General features: G+C 34.6%; 1 protein-coding gene across 2 annotated transcripts in view; it reads right to left on the reverse strand.

Annotated features, from left to right (window-relative positions):
• The window catches only part of LOC142342815 (FRAS1-related extracellular matrix protein 3-like), a 190,417-nt gene that overhangs the window by 44,500 nt on the left and 120,427 nt on the right, over positions 1-25,490 (reverse strand). For both annotated transcript variants that reach the window (XM_075394404.1, XM_075394405.1), the window contains 4 exons: positions 7,481-7,657; positions 2,759-2,938; positions 2,246-2,419; positions 345-478 (listed from right to left, as the gene is read on the reverse strand). In XM_075394404.1, coding sequence (XP_075250519.1) covers positions 345-478; positions 2,246-2,419; positions 2,759-2,938; positions 7,481-7,657 — 665 coding nt within the window. The remainder of the gene's footprint in view (positions 1-344; positions 479-2,245; positions 2,420-2,758; positions 2,939-7,480; positions 7,658-25,490) is intronic.

The following is a 25,490-nucleotide window of genomic DNA, read 5'->3' on the forward strand; positions in this document are numbered from 1 at the left end:
TGTGTGCTTCAAGAAAGCGTTCGAATAAAGTCAACCTCACTTGGCTTCTCTCCCCGGAAAACAATTGATAAATGGCAATACCTGATATAAAAACTTCGAACTGTTTTCTTTTGGAAAAATCGCCAAACGTCATAAATCCTTTTCTTACATTCTGATTTCGACCTCCCATTTCGATGTAAACGATATGAAGGATAAATTTTCAAATGACGTGAACAAAGATTGAGTTCCAAAAAGTTGATTGATAAGTTGTTGCGAAAAAGTATTTTCGGTGATCATAAGCTCTCGGTAAATTTTGATATTGTAGCAACTTCAAATACCTTCAAACCACATAAAGTGTGCTTTACCTTTGATACCAGCTTCTCGTTGGGATCTTGAGTAGCCAGTTTCAAGAAGAATGTCTGGAAAGATTCCCACTGCTGGTCTGGCAGGATCTTCACCTGAACCACCTTCTCAACATCACCAGGGCCAAACACCAATGCTGAAAAAGTTCTCTTTAAATAAAAGACAAAATCAATTAGGTATTCATTGTTAGTAGTATCTAGCTTATATCTATATGAATGCGATATTTGCACTCTATTCTTCATCTAAGAGTTTAATTTAGCACTAAGAGTGATTTGTTTCTAAGAGCATACTGTGAAATAAAAAGGCCCCTCCCCCCACTCACCGTTGGGTTTTGTCAAAATCTTTGAAGAATTAAAAAAATTCACCCTAGCTTTAGAATCGCCGTTTCACCAAAACTTTAAATGACAAGTATGGCAAGTTTTCTAATTTTGGGCTCAAAAATGTGTTTTCAATTAAAATTTTACATTGAGAAAAAAATTATGCAACTGACTTTTCGGAATACTGCAAAACTGCAGGAAAAGTTGGGTCTTACAGAACTCTATTTTGTTTCTTGTCGACTGCTCTATGACACAACGCCAAAACTTTGGTCTTTCCAGCTTTGAAAATGGAAAACTTGAAAAACAAAAATTTAACTGATTTAAAAAAAGGCATCATGTTGCACAGAATTGAAAACATTGAGGGGGTTATTGTACCGTTGGCAACAGAGTGGCTATTATTGCTTAATTCTTTCTAGATCTAATTTTCCTTGCTGATGTTGATCCTATTGCGCTATCGCTATACATTAAGCGGCCAATGTCAGATTTCTCGAGTATATATATATATATATATATATATATATATATATATATATATATATGTATATATATATATATATATATATATAATTATATATATATATGTGTGTGTGTGTGTGTGTGTGTGTGTGTGGGTTGTGTGTGTGCGTGTGTGTGTAAAAAGTCAAATTTAAGAGGTTATGGTATGCAGATGATGAAATTTTAATAATTATATTATATATACTTGATTTTGTCACTTATCTTTACGACCCATATTTTAAGATTAGAGATGTAAGCATGTGTGGTAACTAGTAGCACTAAACTAATTTAGTTCACATTTGATTTTAGTGCACAATTGGATACATCTGCAATTGTATTCCACGATGCGTGTTTTTGGGGCTAATGTGAAAACTGTTGACCATCCTTCGAAATTAACTTTCACACCATAAGTAACTAGTTCCTACGCGTCACTTTTTCCACCGTTGCAGTATCTAATGGCTCAGATATTGTCAACTACATCAAAATGAAAGAAAACCTAATTGGTGTCTAAATTCAGAAATGGCCCTCTCGATACTGATCCTGGATTAAGAAGTCTTTTAGCAGTTTTGCCATTACCCATAACACTGTTCACGAGAATGGTTAAGTCTTTGAATGGTGTCTCAATTAAATTCTAAATAAAATTAGGGCAAATTACTTTTAGGATAAATACATGCTCAAAATGGTAGAATTGTGTGTTACGTTTATCCATGATAAACTAGTTACAAAATGTAAGCGTTTTCACAAGATATGAATAACTTGGAAGATGGTTAGCTATGCTATCATATTGAAAGCCAATGACAATCAGATCGATGATAGATGGAAGATGGTCTTTGTTTTACTTAGTGAGGTCACCGAGAAATCAATTTAATTTCGGTTGGCAGCGAAAAAAGATTTTTTTAATTCTCGAACAATTTTTGTGAATATTAAATTTTTATTGAGTCATGATAACACTAATATTTATCATTTAGTTTCTGCTATGATTATTTCATGATGTTTGTCCCATGAACATTAACGATCGTTTTCTGAGAATTATAGCTAAGTTAATCTATGGCTTTGCTGCTGTAAAAATGCGGAGAATAAATGAACAATACTTTTGTGTATGGGCTCATAGTCAGTGTAGTCTGCACTGCCGCCCTGTGACGTCACAAATACTCTGTTGGTCTTGGTGAGGTCGCCTTCTCTCTTCAAAGTGACGAAGAGCTCACTAGTGACTGCAGCCCTCTCCTCCACTGTGTAGGAGGTCTTGGCGAAGAACACGTTTGGAACTGAACAAATCCACAATATTACATGGGTTAACGATTCTCAATATTCACAATGTTGTTTTATTAACTAATTTTGAAAGATATCATTTAGGATACATATAAAATATGCTATATAAGAAGAAAGGGTTGCAATTTGTGCATTTTGACCTTTTGTTAGGTGCTGTAATTTGGTAAAATGAACAAAATAATGAGTGATATAGCGAATTAAACTCTCGATTAAGGTACAAGTTCAATTTTTCAAAATTTCATTTAGTATGTGCACAAAATCATAAATTTTCTCTACCTAAATGATAATAAGCTGGCTGAAAGAGTCATCTGCCTTTAGTTCTGAGTTCTACTAACCATCGTCGTCAAAGATCATCAATGTCATCATGTCTGGTTTTTCAACTAGCGGCAAGAACTCGGTCCTCTTTGGGGGATTCCTGAGGGGTCTGAGAGTCAACTGAACCAGGAACTCTTCGAAGACCGATTTGAATGAGTTGTCGTTATGCAGGTCAAAAGCACACAATCCATTCGACTCATCTCAAACAGTTAAAAATTGTAATTCTCTTTTTCAAGTTCTGGATATTATTTCTGCAATATCCTGACTCCACTGTTGTCTGATATTCTCGATCCTATGAATTTTTATGTTATATGTGATTGTTCATTGTAGTATTTATCTTAGGTGAGCTGAAAAAGTCGGGAAAGGTTTGCTTAATAAATTATAAATTTGGTTGTTGATCCTTATGCCGCTCTACAACTTCAGAAATTTTGCATTTAAACTTGGGAAAATTGTCTGTATGTTCGGTTTTGGCGAGAAAAAAAAACAAAATCCCCTGCGTTTCTTAATCGGTACTGTCGGTATGTTTCGTGCCAAACCACAAATTACCATAGAAAAGTTTTTTGTTTGGTCAATGATCAAAACTCTTTTGGTGTTAATTTATGATTTGATTCTCCATCAATGTTCAAGATGTGCAATGCAATTGTAGTACAGGTTTTGAACAAAAATTAAAATTGTTCGACCCGGCTTGTGAGCAGGCTAAGACAGAAAATTCAATAAAACTTCTAAGCCTGAAAATCTTATTGAAGAGCTAAAATTGAAGTTGCCGATTCTAATTTGTATCTTAACTCTTGCGGTGTTAATTTATACGTAAACGTAAACCAGCTAATGTAGGAAGAATTGCTCTTGCACGACAGGCGAGGCAATTTAATTGAGGGGCTGTAGCCTATATAAACTTTAAAATGGGTGCAAAATTAGTTGACCACGCCGGGATTCGAACCATTGCGCTTTTGCTCCCTGACCACTATCACTGCCTACTCGGCTATCAGTCTTTTATTTTTCCTATGCTGCAATCGATTTTATATTAGCAAAAAGCTTTATTTCAAAGTGAGAACAATAGAGATCACTTAAAAACGAAGAGCGTTCTAGAAGAAAAGCGCAAAAACGGTCAAGCGAAAAGTTTGCATAAAAAACTACCAACACGTTTACAATATTTGCTACGAACTTCAGAGTGATTACAAGTTTTCATGCAATCTGAAACTAAACATATCAACCAATTCTTACGTGCAAAACCAATGAGATCCAAATTAAACATTCCGAAGCTTTCCCACGTTTAAAATCAAACAAATATAAGATTTCTTACAAATCTTTCCTTGTTTTTGCACTGCTCTCTGAGAACCTCTTATAATTGACAAACGATAGGCTTAAGTGATTACTGTTAGCTTACGCCTCAGACGAACTCCAACGGTTAAGATCGTGCAAGATTCTTGCAAGCAAGGTATATCTTGCACGATCTTCCAAGTCTCTTGCAAATTACGTTTATCTTGAAATATGCATGATCCGTACATTTATCTAGCAAGATAGCCGTCTCGATTTTTTGTTGAAAAAAGTTGCACTTTTAAACTTCACGCCATTCAGTGAGCAGAGAAAGAAATGAGGCGAGGTCGTTGCACTAAATAGCTTAAATTACTTTTAAAAAAGTTGAGATGGGTAGAAAGGGATTTCTGCATTCAAAAAGTCGTAAAACGCTTAAAATTTTGACTGACTGTCACATTTTATCAAACTTATAAAACAGCTAAAATGCCAAAAAAAACCTAATGCCACGAGAACCAATGAATTCGCAACTCTGGTAAAGTGATATTATATTTTGAGCTCAGCAAGTCGATTACGAATTAGCTGTTTGTATAACAATAAATTTGTCTCCTGTTAAGTTGCGATAGTTTTATATGAAGTACAACGGGCCGCTAAGGGTTATGGCCCGCGTTATGTGAACAAATGTAATAATCTCATCATCTTGTTTAGTTTTTTTTAAATAAAACGGATGTTTTCTCATTCGGGCATGATTATGCTTAGCATTCTTGCCTATTATTTTAACAATATGGGAAAATATTGCGTGTATTTTGGTATATCGTCATGACAGTCCGCACTTGGCTCCAAACTTAGTTTCCACGTGAACATAAGCAAGCACCGCAGAGACAGTTTCAATCAGAATAAAAGAGTAAACTTTCTATAAAAAAACTATTACTAATAAAAATACGAATTGTGTACCAAAATAGACAATCTCAACAATCTCATTCTCAAAATGTCATTAAAATCCAATTCCTTTAACAAAGGTCTTTTCTCAATTGAAAAGCCTATAAAGCTCATTGTATCACAAAAGGAAAGAAAAAATTCAATTGACATAAATGACTTGTATTTGCAAACTCATCATAACCTGTTTGTCTCTTTATGATTGAACACAGAATGTTGAAACCATTCAAGGAAGTCAATTTAAGATTTTTTTTAAAAAAATGGTACCAATGAACGCTTGTGATACAAAGTTTATTGTTCCGTCCCCTCTTGAGGGACGAAGGAACTATATACTCAAATGGGTTTTTTTGCTCAGTCAATTTTGGCCAACCTAAAATTTGTTATAATTGTTAACAAGTGTTGTCGAATTTATTTATAAAGGCAAAACATTACTGTTGACTATTTTGATTTAATTTTTTGGGCTAAAATTTTTGCTATTTCATAAATTCAAAAAAAAAATCAACGTTTTCCATGAAAATTTGCACGAAATAAGCTTCTTCAGTCCACTTTGATTAAATTTGCCGGAAAAAGACACTCAAAAACCACTATTATAGTCTTTGTAAATTGCAAGAGGGCAGGTCACACCTCCACTTTTATTGAGAGGGCTCTGGAACTTTACTCGATGATTATCAAAACGCAGCATTTAAATCTGACATTTTAACGAACAAATTATCTCTATCTATAACATTCGAAACAATAAAATGTTTTTAAGGGACGAACAGCAATAGCAATAATATTTTTGGTCCAATCTTGGACTAATACAACCCAACAATAATTCGGATTGTAATTAGTCGGTTTTTTTGAAAAAAAAGATCTTTATTATTTAATTGAAGAATAGTACAGTTCAAATCCAAACTCACTGCTGATAGGTCCAATTGGGTTCCTAATCAGTAAAAAAAATGTATCTATTTTTTTACTCGAAAGCTTATGGTCGTTTGGACATTTAAAAAAATTTTTAAATAAACAATGGTTTATTGAACTTCGCTTCTTTTTTTCTCTTCTTTTGGTCAACTTGTAGCTTATTGTCTGCAAAGAAAGAATGGTTCTTCTCTCTACTGAATTAAAATTTAATTTTTATTGCGGGCTTACGTGTTAAATATATGTTTTCTGGATTTGATACTACTAGATTTTACAAATTGTTTCAAAAAACGAGGCAGAATTGATCCAATCAAAACTTTTGAAGTTTGAAGTTATAGTATATGTTTTCAACACCAATTTCTCGAAAAATTTGTTTGAATTTTTACCTTTGTCTTTAACTGTAGTTCTTACTGTGTTTTGAGTCGTAACACTTTTTCTGGATAACTACAGGTCACCTTGGATGTTTATGGCAAAAAAAGCAGCCTATAGTTTTAATTAGACAGCTGATGGCTTCCATGCATTTGAAAACAATTGTTTTGAAAAATTTATAAAAAACACTTTTTAACTTCGCATGTTGTTCTTTTTTTGTCTATTGGTGACCTGGTCTCGTTGATTGCAGGTTACACATGACATTACTGGCGTCAAAAATGCGTAAGTGTTCAAAATGCAATGTTTTTTTTTATAGAATTACTTAAAACTTTACTTGCATCGACACTGCTTTTTCGCAAAAAAAGTGAAATAGTTTTATAGAAATAAGACATATTCTGATTAAATACAGATCGCTAGCGCTTCCATTGAGACCTATTAATTCCGTTCATTTTGTAGCTTATTGCTTTCATGACTATAAAATAATTGTTCTCAAAAAATACAAAAGTAATTCTGAAACTATCCATTTTTTTTCTTTTTTTGTCGACCTGTTATATAATCTCATTGATGAGAGGTCAAATACCCAAAAATTGGTGTTTTAAGAACGCGCCGTCGAACGTTTTTTACGGCTCCGACAGCGTTTTCCCGCAGAGTTTTAGTGGACTTTTTGTTTGTTGTCTCTATTTGTTGTTCTTTTTGTAACTGCACAAAAAATTGATTAATGACAGGTCTTAATACCTTCCTAAAGAAGCAAAGGTAATCACAAACATGTTTGGTTGTTTCTGTAAATATCTAATGGTTTTAATTTCTTTGAAATTAAGTGTTTTTAAAAACATAAGCGATTTTTTTAACTTCGCTGCTTCTTTTTTGTCTAATTGTTACCGAGCCTTATTATGGACTGGTCCCATCTTTCTAATAAAATAAAAGTTTCTTTTTTGAGTTTCATTTTGATCTGACGCTATTTCATTTTTGTCATTAAGTATTTTTTTTTAAAATGGTCATAACTTTGGATGTAATTAATGTTTGTTGTTACTTGATTTTATTTTTCGTCGTGACTCGCTTTCCTAATAATGGCAGATCTCATGAATCTAATTTGGCATTTTCTACTCTGAGTTATTGCGTTGGAGGCGATCTCTTTGTCTATACAACATTTTTTCGGTGTTTTCTATCTGTTCCTCATTTGGTAGACAATTATGCCAAAAATGTTGATGAGCGGGGTTGGAGCATTATATGCGAACGCACATTACGGAGTCCCCTTATTAGTTTCAAATCGAATTCTTGTGCCAACTAACCAACAGGGAACTTCTGATTGGACTTGGTATATTTAAAGCTCTTGAAGTTCACATCTGAGACTGAGCATACAAAGTGGACTTCCTCAGAGATGTCCCCTGTCCTCTTCACAGGGATGTAAACAGTCCCGTTGTTCTCACTCACACTCATCTTATCATACACGTAGGAGATCCGTGTCCCTGTAAACATGCATAGATTTTCTGGAGCCGAACAGTTCATTATTCGTAAAAATCTACGTGCGCTGGGAGGCAAAACATTACACGTCCATCAAAAAACCGGCCCTCAGGCGCGGAACATATCCCATTTTTCCTACACCATGTCTCTGCTGCAAATAATTTGCAGTGCATTAATGAAAAACTGAGAACAACCAAAAGCTATGAGATCCACATGGTACAAAACAATTTTCGTTCCAATTCCGAAAGGCACCCTCATGAACCATTTTTATTGCTTTTGTTGTAGAAAGCAGCTACATGCGGTGCTTTTGTTTTAGTCTGCCATTGCCATCTAATTGCGCATTAATTGAGAGCCACTCTTGCGCAGAATATTTTTTAACGAGAATGATTTTTCAAATTTGATATCTTTAAGGAGTTAACAAGGATTGGGGATTTTGGCTACCGGTTAAGAAATCTCAGAGGCCACAAGGCCTGATTTTCCAGAGGCCAAATCATGGCATAGAGAGGCCAAGACTTTGGTAGCGGATCCGAGAATAGTGGTTTTTCTGCGAATAGAGAGGAGCCACGCCTTGGATTTTTTCTGGACAGAACTGAACCCAAATATAGCCTTTCTCTGGGTAGAGTGATGTCTGATATCACTTAATTAAGACGCAAAAACACTTGATTAGCGTACCTTTGGCAACTTTTACACTTGACCCAATTTCAGTGATTACCAACAATTTGGGGCCATTTTAATCAAGTTTAGCCATGTCTTGCCAAATACCAACTTGAATCTCTATCCTGAATTAGGAAACAATACATCAATTTTGTTTATTACCAAAAATTAGAACAAAATAAATATTATTTTAATAATAAATAATATTATAAATTTTTTGTCATTTTGATCTAAATTTGTTCTGAAAATATTCAAAAAGATTGGTGGAAACACGAAGATGGCAAAATTCCAATGAGTTGCATATGAACTAATTACACTGAGAATTAATTAATTCTTTTTAGAATAGCTCAAAATTTTGTAGTAGTAGCACAAAAATTTATAATAAGAAGACATTCGACTGAGATGCAGATAAACCACATTGAACACAAAAAAATCACAAGGAAAGTACACATTTAGTCTGAAAGACTGTAATAATGATATTCCTCCCATTTCAGCCAAATTTGAGCTCTTTTCGGCTCGCCTTGATTTTTTTGTTCCAGAAATATAAATTGAATAAAGGGTTATTCTGGACAGCAACACCGCTCAGTTTTTAGCGAAATGAAACGTTCGGTTACAATTGTCACAACAGGTATATTTTAGCTTCGCCCCAATTTCAGTAGCTACCAGCAAATTGGCGTCACTTTAATCAGGTTTTGATACATTTTGCCAAATACTCCTTGAAACTCTATTCAGAGTCAAAAAACAGAAATCAGCCTCTCTAGTTAAAATAAACTAAAAATTGGTAGAATATTTTGTTCATTTTAATTTAATTTATTACCGAAATGATTCATAATTACTTGTGAAGCAACTAAAAAACAGATAATTTAATGAATTTAACGCTCACTGTGGCCGTGTTATGAATTTGAAGGCCCGCAATGTTTAACTATAATTTTTTCTTCCAAACTAAACAAATTTCAACATTTTTTGTGACGTTGATAAGTACTCATATTTTTAATCAATGGCACCATCTATCAAATTACGCCAATTGAAGGGACGAAGACATATGACTGATCATCGGGTAAAACAGATTGAAAGAAAAAACAATAATAACGAGGAAAGCAATATTTTAGTCTGAAAACTTGTAACAATCCAATTTGCCAATTTCAGTCAAACTTGAGTTTTTTCCGAATGCTTTCATTTTGTCATCAAAAAAGAGATTTCAAAGATCAGCGATTTCTGAACATTAATGCATTAATTAATTTTCAAAAAAAATTTGATTGCAACTGTCACAACAGGAAAACCTTGCGCTTGCTCTATTTCCATTAGTTACCAAAAAATTGACTCCGTTTTAATCAAGTTGAGATATACTTTGTCAAGTAGAAGATTGAAAATCTATGCTGAATCAGGAGAACAGAGGTCTTTTTAACTCATTTTCAATCGTATTTCAGTACTTTTATAGATACCTATCCATTATCTAAAATTGAAACAAATTACAAGATTTTGAGAACATTTTGGTCAATTTAACGTATGTTTGTTTCGAAGTCAATGAAAAAAATGGTGCGATCAACAAACTGCTCCAATTTTGAAAATTTTGAGGCTTATGAGTTTGTTTTCATATTTTGGTTGATTGCAATTTTTTTTCCTAGACTTTATCACTTCGAGCCAGAATTTTATTTTTTGTGCACACTCATAACTATTCAACATTTTTAAACAACATTCACGTGTTTGTAGCTCACAGAAATTTTTTTTGTCCGGAAACAATTAACAATTAGCTCTTTGGAGAATGCTTTAATTTTTCAAGGAAAAATCATGTTTTTAATTGTCAGTAAGTTCTGAACACCTATACAATACTCAGTTTTTAAGGAAATATCTTCTAGTTGCAATTGTTACAACAGAAAAACCTTCTACGCTTGTTTCAGTAATAAGCATCAAATTGACGCCACTTTTTTCAAGTATAGATATAGTTTGCCAGGAAATCTTTTGAAGCTCTATCCTAAATCAGGAAAACGGAAACTGATTTCAATATTTTCAGATAATATCTTGAAGTGATTTTGTTGTATCACCATAAAACGGGGTTTCCAGCATTCAATCACCAAGCTGAGTTTTGTTGTTTCTTTTCCAAAAAATGATTTAAATTAAACAATTTTGAGGCGTTTTAAGACAATTTATTTCTGAAGTTAGAAGGAAAATAATCAGTGGAATCAGTAAAATGTGAACATTTTAAAACATTTTAAGAGTCATCAGTTTTCTAAATCAATTGTTGGCGATGTTTATCTGTATGTTACCACTCATAACCAATAGGAATTCAACAATTTGTTTGCAAACTGATAACTACTCATTTTTTGACGAAAAAATTTGGGTAGTACCAGGTTTGCAGTTCATTTTGCCAGACATGCAACTGATATCCACGTCAACCACATTGCACTAAAAAACAAAGCAATTATTTAGCCTGAAAAATAGTAATACGGTTTGTCCAACTCCAGCCAAAAATTAGTTCTTTTCAGAATGCCTTTAATTTGTCACGGAAAACGAGAAATCTTTAAATATCATAATATTTGAACACCAATATACTAATCAATTTTCAGCAAAAATTTGTTGGGCTACAATTTTCACAGAAAGAATATTATTAACAATTTTAGTAGCTAGAAGATTCCCAAATTGTATTGCAGAAGAAAATAGTTGAAATGAGTTTGTGGAACAGCCTTGAGGCTTGAAGGTTTACGATAATTTTTTAAAGATTAACAATGGCTTCTTCTCTTAGAAACAAATTTTTAAATTGTAAACAAATTGCTTTTGAGTTTGCTAAAAATTGTTTTATTTATCAAAAAATCATATCAATAAAATTTACAAAAAACTATGTTTTTTATTGTTATGCGAGTCAGAACTCTCCAATTTTAGCCAATTTGAAAAAAAACAAACGTCAGTTTTCTCAACTATCCGCCTTGTTCAGTTATGTTCAGTTTTAAACGTGCTGGCATTATGCTGATCAAATTCAAAAGAATATAAAACGTTTAATTGAAAAGTTTATTGATGAATAAGAAAAGTTTTCATATTTAGTTTTAAAACGAAAACAAATATTTTCATGTGACAAAAACTCACCGCTTTCTCTAAGCTTATAGAAAACACTCATTGTGCATTTAGGCAGCAGCTTTCCACTCATATTGCAAATTATATTTGAGTTGAAAATGGCTTGCAAAATTCTCCACAAAACAATGAATAATGATACACTTTATAACGGAATAACTTGAAAAATTATAAAATCAGAAAGCATTTAATTTAATAAACTTTTGCGCTAGATTTTTAAAATATACAAAACTAGAGTTAAGTTATGAAACGTCTAATGTATCTCCACAAAGAGGTCCTCTTTCAAAACAACTTATGAAAATACCATTCCGAACTGTTCATGTGCTCGTTCAAAATTCCTCATGAAAAGACACGTCCAGACCAAAGTGGGATATGATCCAGACTGTGGTTCGTTCATGTTATGAAGACTTCTCGAAAGTTCTTCTTGAAAGACTTAATCTTTGTGAAGACTTCTTCTTGAAAGTTCTCGAAGAGTTATGAAGACTTTGATAGAGTTTTCTCATTATGTACCAGGTTTTCGATGTTTGGTGGAAGTTTTGGTCCTCTTTTTATGATCTATTTTGCGTGCTCACCTAATAACTAAGAAAACTGATATTTAAAAAGGTTACTAAAGAGGCCTCAACAGCATCGGAAACGCCTCGAGAAAACTGTATTTCTGAAATATGCAAAAAAGTTGTCTCTTATATAAAAGTTGTTCTTATTTCTGTAAGATTGGGTCTCCCAGGTTGAGGTCCTCGCTCAAAATGATCTATGAAAATACCCATCCAGACTATTTTTGCTTATGAAAATACGCAGGCAGACCAAAAATGCCTATGATCCAGACTTTGCCTCGTTCAAAACTTTGGTGCGTTTATGTGCTCGTTCAAAAACGCTTATGAAAAGACTTGTACAGACAAAAATGCGATATGATACAGACTTTGGCTCGTTCCATTTATGGAAAGACTCAGAAAGACCGAAAAACTTTATGATCCAGACTTTGGATCGTTCAGTTTATGAAAAGACTGGAGCTAAGAAATACCGACAAAAATGGCGTACGAAACGTCGGTATTTGTCGGTTTTTGTCGGTTTCATCGGTTTTGCATGTATGAAGCGTTGGTTTTTGTCGGTATTGTAGAAATCATCCCAAGTTGAGGAGTCCGCTCAAATTCCGCTCAAAAAATGCAAGAGATGACCGGAATGAGCAGAAATTGACCGGAATGAGCGGAATCGATAAAAAATAATCCATACCCAGTATACTCCATACCCAGTTTGGATCGATTTGGACAACTCGTCAATCTAACGAAATAGACCTAATTTTGAAATTTAAATAATCGAAATATTTGAAATGTTCCGTATGAAAAGCTAACTTTATTCCTAGACAAGCTATAGCAAAAATTCTTTTTTGTTTTACACTCTAGGTACCCGTGGTATACTCCATACCCAGTTTGGTTCGATTTGGTCAACTCCTTGACCCGATGAAAAAGACATTTTTTTAAATTTAGGTATTGGAAATATTGTTTTATAGTCATTTATCATTTATCTTTTATCATTTATAGTCATTTAGCGATTTAGTATGCTTTGTTTTGTTTGGAAGTAGAGTTTAAGCTTGGTTTTTTACCCAAAGCTCTACTCAAAATCTCCTATAGTTGTTTGTTTGTAACTCCGCCTTAGCCGGTCCACAGCCCGGTTGAGAGAAGGAGGTGGGGAACACACCAAAAACATACTGGAAAATCTCAAAAAGTTGTTCGTTAGTCCAAACACTACCTACATTGAGGTTTTGGCCAGAGAAAGACATAAAGTCAAACTAATAGGAATCAGCAACAAAGCAATTCTTATTCCTACTATTTATTTTTAAGAAAAGCAACATTTAGGCTCCGCTGGTCAGCCGGCAAAGGTCGGCATGGACTTTTGTTATTGTTTGGCATGTAAGTTGAGCCAATTGGACTTAATGAACTCAAATAAAACAGTCATATATAATATAATGCAAAAATGTCACTTTTCATAATGTTATCAAAGCTGTAAGTAGATAGAAAACATATTAAAAGCTGGCAGAGAAATTTCAATTGTCGGGAAAAAAATTTTCGACCCCAGTTTTATGCCCCTAGTTTTGGGTTCACTTCAGTGCTAAGGCCGTTCTGCTATAGGAGCTCCCTAAAACAGTTTGGAACCTTCATAAAAGTGCCACTTAACATTTTTTGCGGTGACATATTTACACATATAAAAACGTTTAATATCACATCATTAATGTTACCATTGCAGTATATACAAGATGTTAACGTGTGACTGGTCTCCAAATACTACCTACATTGAGGTTGTGGCCAGAGAAAGACATAGAGTCAAACTAATAGGAATCAGCAACTAAGCAATTCATATTCCTACTATTTATTTTTAAGAAAAGCAACATCTAGGCTCCGCTGGCCAGCCGGTAAAGGCAGGCATGGACTTTACTATTGTCTGGCATGTAAGTTGAGCCAATTGGACCTAATGAACTCAAATAAAACAGTCATATATAATATAATGCAAAAATGTCACTTTTCATAATGTTATCAGAACTATAAGTAGATAGAAAACCTCTTAAAAGCTGGTAGAGAAATTTCAATTGTCGGGAAAAAAAATTCGAACCCAGTTTTATGCCCCTAGCTATAAGTTCACTTCAGTACTAAGGCTGTTCTGCAATAGGAAGTCCCTAAAAAATTGGAACCTTCATAAAAGTGCCACTTAACAATTTTTGCGGTGACATATTTACACATATAAAAACGTTTAATATCACATCATAAATGTTACCATTGCAGTATATACATGATGTTAACGTGTGACTGGTCTCGAAATACTACCTACAAAGAGGTTGTGGCCAGAGAAAGACATAGAGTCAAACTAATAGGAAACAGCAACAAAGCAATTCATATTGCTACTATTTATTTTTAAGAAAAGCAACATTTAAGCTCCGCTGGTCAGCCGGTAAAGGTCGGCATGGACTTTTACTATTGTCTGGCATGTAAATTGAACCAATTGGACCTAATGAACTCAAAGAAAACAGTCATATAAAATATATTGCAAAAATGTCACTTTTCATAATGTTATCAGAACTATAAGTAGATAGAAAACCTCTAAAAAGCTGGTAGAGAAATTTCAATTGTCGGGAAAAAAAATTTCGACCCTAGATTTATGCCCCTAGCTATAAGTTCACTTCAGTACTAAGGCCGTTCTGCTATAGGAAGTCCCTAAAAAAGTTTGGAACCTTCATAAAAGTGCCACTTAACAATTTTTGCGGTGACATTATTTACACATTTAAAAACGTTTAATATCACATCAAAAATGTTGCCATTGCAGTATATAGATGATGTTAACGTGTGACTGGCCTCCAAATACTACCTAAATTGAGGTTGTGGTCAGAGAAAGACATAGAGTCAAACTAATAGGAATCAGTAACAAAGCAATTCATATTCCTACTATTTGTTTTTAAGAAAAGCAACATTTAGGCTCCTCTGGCCAGCCGGTAAAGGTCGGCATGGACTTTTATTAATGTCTGGCTTGTAAGTTGAGCCAATTGGACCTAATGAACTCAAATAAAACAGTCGTATATAATATCATGCAAAAATGTCACCTTTCCTAATGTTATCAGAGCTGTAAGTAGATAGAAAACCTCTTAAAAGCTGTTAGAGAAATTCCAATTGTCGAGAATAAATTTTTCGACACCAGTTTTATGACCCTAGCTATAAGTTCGCTTCAGTTCTAAGGCCGTTCTTCTATAGGAGGTCCCTAAAAAGTTTGGAACCTTCATAAAAGTGCCACTTAACAATTTTTGCGGTGACATTATTTACACATTTAAAAACGTTTAATATCACATCAAAAAGGTTGCCATTGCAGTATATACATGATGTTAAGGTGTGACTGGCCTCCAAGTACTACCTACATTGAGGTTGTGGCCAGAGAAAGACATAGAGTCAATTTAATAGGAAAGAGCAACAAAGCAATTCATATTGCAACTATTTATTTTTAAGAAAAGCAACATTTAAGCTCCGCTGGCCAGCCGGTAAAGGTCGGCATGGACTTTTACTATTGTCTGGTATGTAAGTTGAGCCAATTGAACCTAATTAATTCAAATAAAACAGTCATATATAATATAATGCAATAATGTCACCTTTCATATTGTTATCAGAGCTGTAAGTAGATAGAAAACCTCTTAAAAGCTGTTAGAGAAATTCCAATTGTCGAGAATAAATTTTTCGACACCAGTTTTATGACCCTAGCTATAAGTTCGCTTCAGTTCTAAGGCAGTTCTTCTATAGGAGGTCCCTCAAAAGTTTGGAACCTTCATAAAAGTGCCACTTAACAATTTTTGCGGTGACATTATTTACACATTTAAAAACGTTTAATATCACATCAAAAATGTTACCATTGCGGTATATACATGATGTTAACGTGCGGCTGGCCTCCAAATACTACCTACATTGAGGTTTTGGCCAGAGAAAGATATAGAGTCAAACTAATAGGAATCAGCAACAAAGCAATTCATATTCCTACTATTTATTTTTAAGAAAAGCAACATTTAGGCTCCGCTGGCCAGCCGGTAAAAGTCGGCATGGACTTTTATTATTGTCTGGCACGTAAGTTGAGCCAATTGAACCTAATTAACTCAAATAAAACAGTCATATATAATAAAATGCAATAATGTCACCTTTCATATTGTTATCAGAGCTGTAAGTAGATAGAAAACCTCTTAAAAGCTGGTAGAGAAATTTCAATTGTCGGGAAAAAAAATTTCGACCGTAGTTTTATGCCCCTAGCTATAAGTTCACTTCAGTACTAAGGCCGTTCTTCTATAGGAGGTCCCTAAAAAGTTTGGAACCTTCATAAAAGTGCCACTTAACAATTTTTGCGGTGACATTATTTACACATTTAAAAACGTTTAATATCACATCAAAAAGGTTACCATTGCAGTATATACATGATGTCAAGGTGTGACTGGCCTCCAAATACTACCTACATTGAGGTTGTCGCCAGAGAAAGACATAGAGTCAAACTAATAGGAATCAGCAACAAAGCAATTCATATTCCTACTATTTATTTTTAAGAAAAGCAACATTTAGGCTCCGCTGGCCAGCCGGTAAAAGTCGGCATGGACTTTTATTATTGTCTGGCATGTAAGTTGAGCCAATTGAACCTAATTAATTCAAATAAAACAGTCATATATAATATAATGCAATAATGTCACCTTTCATATTGTTATCAGAGCTGTAAGTAGATAGAAAACCTCTTAAAAGCTGGTAGAGAAATTTCAATTGTCGGGAAAAAAATTATCGACCACAGTTTTGTGCCACTAGCTATAAGTTCACTTCAGTGCTAGGGCTGTTCTGCTGTAGGAGGTCCCTAAAAAATTTGGAACCTTCATAAAAGTGCCACTTAACAATTTTTGCGGTGACATTATTTACACATTTAAAAACGTTTAATATCAAATCAAAATGTTACCCTTGCAGTATGTACACAATGTTAACGTGTGAATGGCCTCCAAATACTACCTACATTGAGGTTATGGCCAGAGAAAGACATAGAGTCAAACAAATAGGTATCAGCAACAAAGCAATTCATATACCTACTATTTATTTTTAAGAAAAGCATTATTTAGGCTCCGCTGGCCAGCCGGTAAAAGTCGGCCTGGACTTTTATTATTATCTGGCATGTAATTTGAGCCAATTGGACCTAATTAACTCAAATAAAACAGTCATATATAATATAATGCAAAAATGTCAGCTTTCATATTGTTATCAGAGCTGTAAGTAGATAGAAAACCTCTTAAAAGCTGGTAGAGAAATTTCAATTGTCGGGAAAAAAATTTCGACCCCAGTTTTATGCCACTAGCTATAAATTCACTTCAGTACTAAGGCTGTTTTGCTATAGGAGGTCCCTAAAATAACTTGGGAACCTTCATAAAAATGCCTCTTAACAATTTTTGCGGTGACATTATTTACACATTTAAAAACGTTTAATATCACATCAAAAATGTTACCATTGCAGTATATACAAGATGTTAACGTGTGACTGGCCTCCAAATACTACCTACAATGAGGTTGTGGCCAGAGAAAGACATAGAATCAAACAAATAGGTATCAGCAACAAAGCAATTCATAAACCAACTATTTATTTTTAAGAAAAGCAAAATTAAGGCTCCGCTGGCCAGCCGGTAAAGGTCGGCATGGACTTTTATTAATGTCTGGCTTGTAAGTTGAGCCAATTGGACCTAATGAACTCAAATAAAACAGTCGTATATAATATCATGCAAAAATGTCACCTTTCCTAATGTTATCAGAGCTGTAAATAGATAGAAAACCTCTTAAAAGCTGTTAGAGAAATTCCAATTGTCGAGAATAAATTTTTCGACACCAGTTTTATGACCCTAGCTATAAGTTCGCTTCAGTTCTAAGGCCGTTCTTCTATAGGAGGTCCCTAAAAAGTTTGGAACCTTCATAAAAGTGCCACTTAACAATTTTTGCGGTGACATTATTTACACATTTAAAAACGTTTAATATCACATCAAAAAGGTTGCCATTGCAGTATATACATGATGTTAAGGTGTGACTGGCCTCCAAATACTACCTACATTGAGGTTATGGCCAGAGAAAGACATAGAGTCAAACAAATAGGTATCAGCAACAAAGCAATTCATATACCTTCTATTTATTTTTAAGAAAAACAAAATTTAGGCTCCGCTGGCCAGCCGGTAAAGGTCGGCATGGACTTTATTATTGTCTGGCATGTAAGTTGAGCCAATTGGACCTAATGAACTCTAATAAAACAGTCATATATAATATAATGCAAAAAAGTCACCTTTCATAATGTTATCAGAGCTGTAAGTAGATAGAAAACCTCTTAAAAGCTGGTAGAGAAAATTCAATTGTCGGAAAAAAAATTTTCGACCCCAGTTTTATGCCCCTACCCTAGCTATAAGTTCACTTCATTACAAAGGCCGTTCTGCTGTACGAGGTCCCAAAAAATATTTGGAACCTTCATAAAAGCGCCACTTATCAATTTTTGCGGCGCCATTTTTTTACATATTTAAAAACGTTTAATATCACATCAAAAATGTTACCATTGCAGTATAAACATGATGTTAACGTGTGACTGGCCTTCAAATACTACCTACATTGAGGTTGTGATCAGAAAAATACATAGAGTCAAACTAATAGGAATCAGCAACAAAGCAATTCATATTCCTACTATTTACTTTTAAGAAAAGCAACATTTAGGCTCCGCTGGCCAGCCGGTAACGGTCGGCATGGATTTTTATTATTGTCTGATATGTAAGATGAGCACATTGGACCAAAAGAACTCAAATAAAACAGTCATATATTATATAATGCAAAAATGTCAGCTTTCATAATGTTATCAGTGCTCTAAGTAGATAGAAGACCTCTTAAGAGCTGGTAGAGAAATTTCAATTGTCGGGAAAAAAAATTTTCGACCCCAGTCTCATGCCACCAGCTATAAGTTCATTTCAGCACTAAGGCCCTTTTGCTATAGGAGGTCCCTAAAAAAGTTTGGAACCTTCATAAAAGTGCCACATAACAATTTTTGCGGCGCCATTATTTACACATTTAAAAACGTTTAATATCACATCAAAAATGTTACCATTGCAGTATATACAAGATGTTAACGTGTGACTGGCCTCCAAATACTACCTACAATGAGGTTGTGGCCAGAGAAAGACATAGAATCAAACAAATAGGTATCAGCAACAAAGCAATTCATAAACCAACTATTTATTTTTAAGAAAAGCAAAATTAAGGCTCCGCTGGCCAGCCGGTAAAGGTCGGCATGGACTTTATTACTGTCTGGCATGTAAGTTGAGCCAATTGGACCTAATGAACTCTAATAAAAGAGTCATATATAATATAATGCAAAAAGGTCACCTTTCATAATGTTATCAGAGCTGTAAGTAGATAGAAAACCTCTTAAAAGCTGGTAGAGAAAATTCAATTGTCGGAAAAAAAAATTCGACCCCAGTTTTATGCTCCTACCCTAGCTATAAGCTCACTTCATTACAAAGGCCGTTCTGCCATACGAGGTCCCTAAAAAAGTTTGGAACCTTCATAAAAGTGCCACTTAACATTTTTTTGCGGCGCCATTATTTACACATTTAAAAACTCTTAATATCACATCAAAAATGTTACCATTGCAGTATATACATGATGTTAACGTGTGACTGGCCTCTAAATACTACCTACATTGAGGTTGTGGTCAGAGAAAGACATAGAGTCAAACTAATAGGAATCAGCAACAAAGCAATTCATATTACAACTATTTATTTTTAAGAAAAGCAACATTTAGGCTCCGCTGGCCAGCCGGTAAAGGTCGGCATGGACTTTTATTACTGTCTGGCATGTAAGTTGAGCCAATTGGACCTAATTAACTCAAATAAAACAGTCATATATTATATAATGCAAAAATGTCACCTTTCATAATGTTATCAGAGCTGTAAGTAGATAGAAAACCTATTAAAAGCTGGTACAGAAATTTCAATTGTAGGGAAAAAATTTTCGACCCCAGTTTTATGCGACTAGCTATAGGTTCCTTTCAGTACTAAGGCACTTCTGCTATAGGAGCTCCCTAAAAAAATTTTAAAATCTTCATAAAAGTGCCACTTAACATTTTTTGCGGCGTCGTTATTTAAACATTTAAAAACGTTTAATATCACATCAAAAACGTTACCATTGCAGTATATATATAATGTTAACGTGTGACTGGCCTCCAAATACTACCTTTATTGAGGTTTTGGCCAGAGAAAAACATAGAGTCAAACTAATAGGAATCAGCAACAAAGCAATTCATATTCCTACTATTTACTTTTAAGAAAAGCAACATTTAGGCTCCGCTGGCCAGCCGGTAAAGGTCGGCATGGACTTTTATTATTGTCTGGCATGTAAGTTGAGCCAATTGGACCTAATGAACTCTAATAAAAGAGTCATATATAATATAATGCAAAAATGTCACCTTTCATAATGTTATCAGAGCTGTAAGTAGATAGAAAACCTCTTAAAAGCTGGTAGAGAAATTTCAATTGTAGGGAAACAATTTTCGACCCCAGTTTTATGCGCCTAGCTATAAGTTCCTTTCAGCACTAAGGCCCTTTTGCCATAGCAGGTCCCTAAAAAGTTTCGAACCTTCATAAAATTGCCACATAACAATTTTTGCGGCGCTATTATTTACACATTTAAAAACGTTTAATATCACATCAAAAATGTTACCACTGCAGTATATACATAATGTTAACGTGTGAATAGCCTCCAAATACTACCTATATTGAGGTTTCGGCCAGAGAAAGACATAGAGTCAAACTAATAGGAATCAGCAACAAAGCAATTCATATTCCTACTATTTATTTTTAAGAAAAGCAACATTTAGGCTCCGCTGGCCAGCCGGTAACGGTCGGCATGGATTTTTATTATTGTCTGATATGTAAGATGAGCACATTGGACTTAGTGAACACAAATAAAACAGTCATATATAACATAATGCAAAAATGTCTCCTTTCATATTGTTATCAGAGCTGTAAGTAGATAGAAAACCTCTTAACAGGTGGTAGAGAAATGTCAGTTGTCGGGAAAATACTTATCAAACCCAGTTTTACGCTCCTAGCTACAGGTTCAAACCAGTTCTAAGGCCATTCCGCTATAGGAGGTCCCTAAAAAAGTTTGGAACTTTCATAAGGGTGCCTCTTAACAATTTTTGCGGCGCCATTTTTTACACATATAAAAACGTTTAATATCACATCAAAAATGTTACCATTGCAGTATATACATGATGTTAATGTGTGGCTGGCCTCCAATTACTACCTGCATTGAGGTGTAGGCCAGAGAAAGACATAGAGTCAAACTAACAGGAATCAAAAACAAAGCAATTCATATTCCTACTATTTACTTTTAAGAAAAGCAACATTTAGGCTCCGCTGGCCAGCCGGTAAAGGTCGGCATGGACTTTTATTATTGTCTGGCATGTAAGTTGAGCCAATTGGACCTAATGAACTCTAATAAAAGAGTCATATATAATATAATGCAAAAAGGTCACCTTTCATAATGTTATCAGAGCTGTAAGTAGATAGAAAACCTCTTAAAAGCTGGTAGAGAAAATTCAATTGTCGGAAAAAAAAATTCGACCCCAGTTTTATGCTCCTACCCTAGCTATAAGCTCACTTCATTACAAAGGCCGTTCTGCCATACGAGGTCCCTAAAAAAGTTTGGAACCTTCATAAAAGTGCCACTTAACATTTTTTTGCGGCGCCATTATTTACACATTTAAAAACTCTTAATATCACATCAAAAATGTTACCATTGCAGTATATACATGATGTTAACGTGTGACTGGCCTCTAAATACTACCTACATTGAGGTTGTGGTCAGAGAAAGACATAGAGTCAAACTAATAGGAATCAGCAACAAAGCAATTCATATTACAACTATTTATTTTTAAGAAAAGCAACATTTAGGCTCCGCTGGCCAGCCGGTAAAGGTCGGCATGGACTTTTATTACTGTCTGGCATGTAAGTTGAGCCAATTGGACCTAATTAACTCAAATAAAACAGTCATATATTATATAATGCAAAAATGTCACCTTTCATAATGTTATCAGAGCTGTAAGTAGATAGAAAACCTATTAAAAGCTGGTACAGAAATTTCAATTGTAGGGAAAAAATTTTCGACCCCAGTTTTATGCGACTAGCTATAGGTTCCTTTCAGTACTAAGGCACTTCTGCTATAGGAGGTCCCTAAAAAAATTTTAAAATCTTCATAAAAGTGCCACTTAACATTTTTTGCGGCGTCGTTATTTAAACATTTAAAAACGTTTAATATCACATCAAAAACGTTACCATTGCAGTATATATATAATGTTAACGTGTGACTGGCCTCCAAATACTACCTTTATTGAGGTTTTGGCCAGAGAAAAACATAGAGTCAAACTAATAGGAATCAGCAACAAAGCAATTCATATTCCTACTATTTACTTTTAAGAAAAGCAACATTTAGGCTCCGCTGGCCAGCCGGTAAAGGTCGGCATGGACTTTTATTATTGTCTGGCATGTAAGTTGAGCCAATTGGACCTAATGAACTCTAATAAAAGAGTCATATATAATATAATGCAAAAATGTCACCTTTCATAATGTTATCAGAGCTGTAAGTAGATAGAAAACCTCTTAAAAGCTGGTAGAGAAATTTCAATTGTAGGGAAACAATTTTCGACCCCAGTTTTATGCGCCTAGCTATAAGTTCCTTTCAGCACTAAGGCCCTTTTGCCATAGCAGGTCCCTAAAAAGTTTCGAACCTTCATAAAATTGCCACATAACAATTTTTGCGGCGCTATTATTTACACATTTAAAAACGTTTAATATCACATCAAAAATGTTACCACTGCAGTATATACATAATGTTAACGTGTGAATAGCCTCCAAATACTACCTATATTGAGGTTTCGGCCAGAGAAAGACATAGAGTCAAACTAATAGGAATCAGCAACAAAGCAATTCATATTCCTACTATTTATTTTTAAGAAAAGCAACATTTAGGCTCCGCTGGCCAGCCGGTAACGGTCGGCATGGATTTTTATTATTGTCTGATATGTAAGATGAGCACATTGGACTTAGTGAACACAAATAAAACAGTCATATATAACATAATGCAAAAATGTCTCCTTTCATATTGTTATCAGAGCTGTAAGTAGATAGAAAACCTCTTAACAGGTGGTAGAGAAATGTCAGTTGTCGGGAAAATACTTATCGAACCCAGTTTTACGCTCCTAGCTACAGGTTCAAACCAGTTCTAAGGCCATTCCGCTATAGGAGGTCCCTAAAAAAGTTTGGAACTTTCATAAGGGTGCCTCTTAACAATTTTTGCGGCGCCATTTTTTACACATATAAAAACGTTTAATATCACATCAAAAATGTTACCATTGCAGTATATACATGATGTTAATGTGTGGCTGGCCTCCAATTACTACCTGCATTGAGGTGTAGGCCAGAGAAAGACATAGAGTCAAACTAACAGGAATCAAAAACAAAGCAATTCATATTCCTACTCTTTATGTTTAAGAATATCGGTACAGCTGCAAAACTAAAATGCAAAAAAGTTTTTGTATAATAACAATTCCAAGAGGTGACCATGTTATTATGAAAGCACGAAGTGTATAATTTATTGGTTTTCAAATGTTTTCGACGCATTTTTTAAGATAATTTCTACTAAAAACTGAGTTTTTTAGAAAAAATTTGACGATGTTCAATGATGTTTATTCTAGTTATTCATCAACTACTGTTTTAAATTGGCTCAAAAAATTCTGAATAGCTTGATATTTAGTGCATCTTTATCGCAGAAAAACATTTTCATGGTAAATATTGAGTAGATTGTAACAATTTGGCTTGAAACTGGAAGAAAATTTAACCTTATATATTACCTCATTAAACAGATTTATTGATATCTTCACGATTACCGTATCAATTGGTATGTTCGTAGGCTTGTTATCTTGCTCAGTTCATGTACTTTGTGGTAATAATTAGATACCAAACTTAAACAAAAAGTTTTATGTTCAAAAACGCAAACACTCGGACTTTTTTACTGCTTTTTCTGTGCATTTCGGTACAACCTGCAAAAACGATTGTTTTGGAGTTATAGAAACTGAAATTTCGTATGACAAAACTTTCTGAATGTCAGCCGTGATATGCTCGAAGCAAGAGGTCTGTCATTTTTTGGTCAACCAGCCGTTTGAGACATGCATTTTGATATAATTTCAACTGAGATGGGATAATTTTTAAAAAAATTTACTACGTTTAAAGTAGTTTTCATTAATTTCTCAAAAACTACAAAACCAAATTCGCTCAACATAAGCGCAACCGCTTGGTATTAAGCACCTTGTTACTGCTGATAAATGTTCTCATGACAGTTGGACAGTGGTTTGTAGTATTTTGGGGGTAAACAAGAGAATTACTCCAAAACCTCGAAATTCATGATGGTCGAAATTTCGGTGTTGTAAAACAGCTGTACTGGATGTTTTTAATAGCTAATTAAGTTACAATAACAAGTCCTGAATGCACCCATATCATTTTCCAGTGCGTTCCCCTGCAGGAAAACACCAAAATTCGTCTCTGTAGCTCTGTAACTGCCCAAATTGAGGTGTTTGGTACCAAAGGTGCAATTTGAAATTTTTCGGGCAAGAATGGTCCAAAAATTATGTTCTATGGCTTATTTTACTCCTTGTTATACGTAGAAACTAGATATTGGGTGCTCCATGTAGGTTTTTTGTGGTCTTGGTGGTGAATTTTGCCTCTGCAGGTGGTGCAACCCCCCTTGAGGTCTTGGGGGGTACCGAACGTGCATTTTGAAATTTTTCGTGCATGTATGGTCCAAAAGTGATGTACTATGGCTTGTTTTACTCCTTGTGATATGTAGAAACTAATAACTAGGTGCTGCATATAGGTTTTCAGCGGTCTTGGTGGTGCATTTTGCCTCTGCAGGTGGTGCACCCCCCTTGAGGTCTTGGGGGGTACCAAACGTGCATTTTTAAAATTTTTCGTGCATGGATGGTCCAAAAGTGATGTACTATGGCTTTTTTTACTCCTTGTTATATGTAGAAACTAATAACTAGGTGCTGCATATAGGTTTTCAGCGGTCTTGGGGGTGCATTTTGCCTCTGCAGGTGGTGCAGCCCCCCTTGAGGTCTTGGGGGTACCAAACGTGCATTTTGAAATTTTTCGTGCATGGATGGTCCAAAAGTGATGTACTATGGCTTGTTTTACTCCTTGTTATATGTAGAAACTAATAACTAGGTGCTGCATATGGGTTTCGATTGGTTAGTATTTTAGAAGTTATTAACGATTTTCGATCTCGAACCTCCGAAAATGACCACATGCTCACTGCTCGATCTTTAAGTTTTCTGTAATCAGAGTGTTTATGTTGATAACCGGTTAATATGAGTTGCGATATCATTGCACAAAACTTTTAAGACTATGTTGAATGCTTTTGATGCACCCTTCGGGAAACTATAAACGAACTAGCGTTTGGTGCCAATTGAAAACAGGGCATAGCGACTGAATGCTCGGTTACTTTTCATCGGTTCAAGGAGTTGTCCAAATCAAACCAAACTTGGTATGTAGTATCACCTGTG

The sequence above is a fragment of the Convolutriloba macropyga genome, chromosome 7 (assembly GCF_964194025.1).
Source record: "Convolutriloba macropyga chromosome 7, txConMacr16.3, whole genome shotgun sequence".
Taxonomy (NCBI): Eukaryota; Metazoa; Xenacoelomorpha; order Acoela; family Convolutidae; genus Convolutriloba; species Convolutriloba macropyga.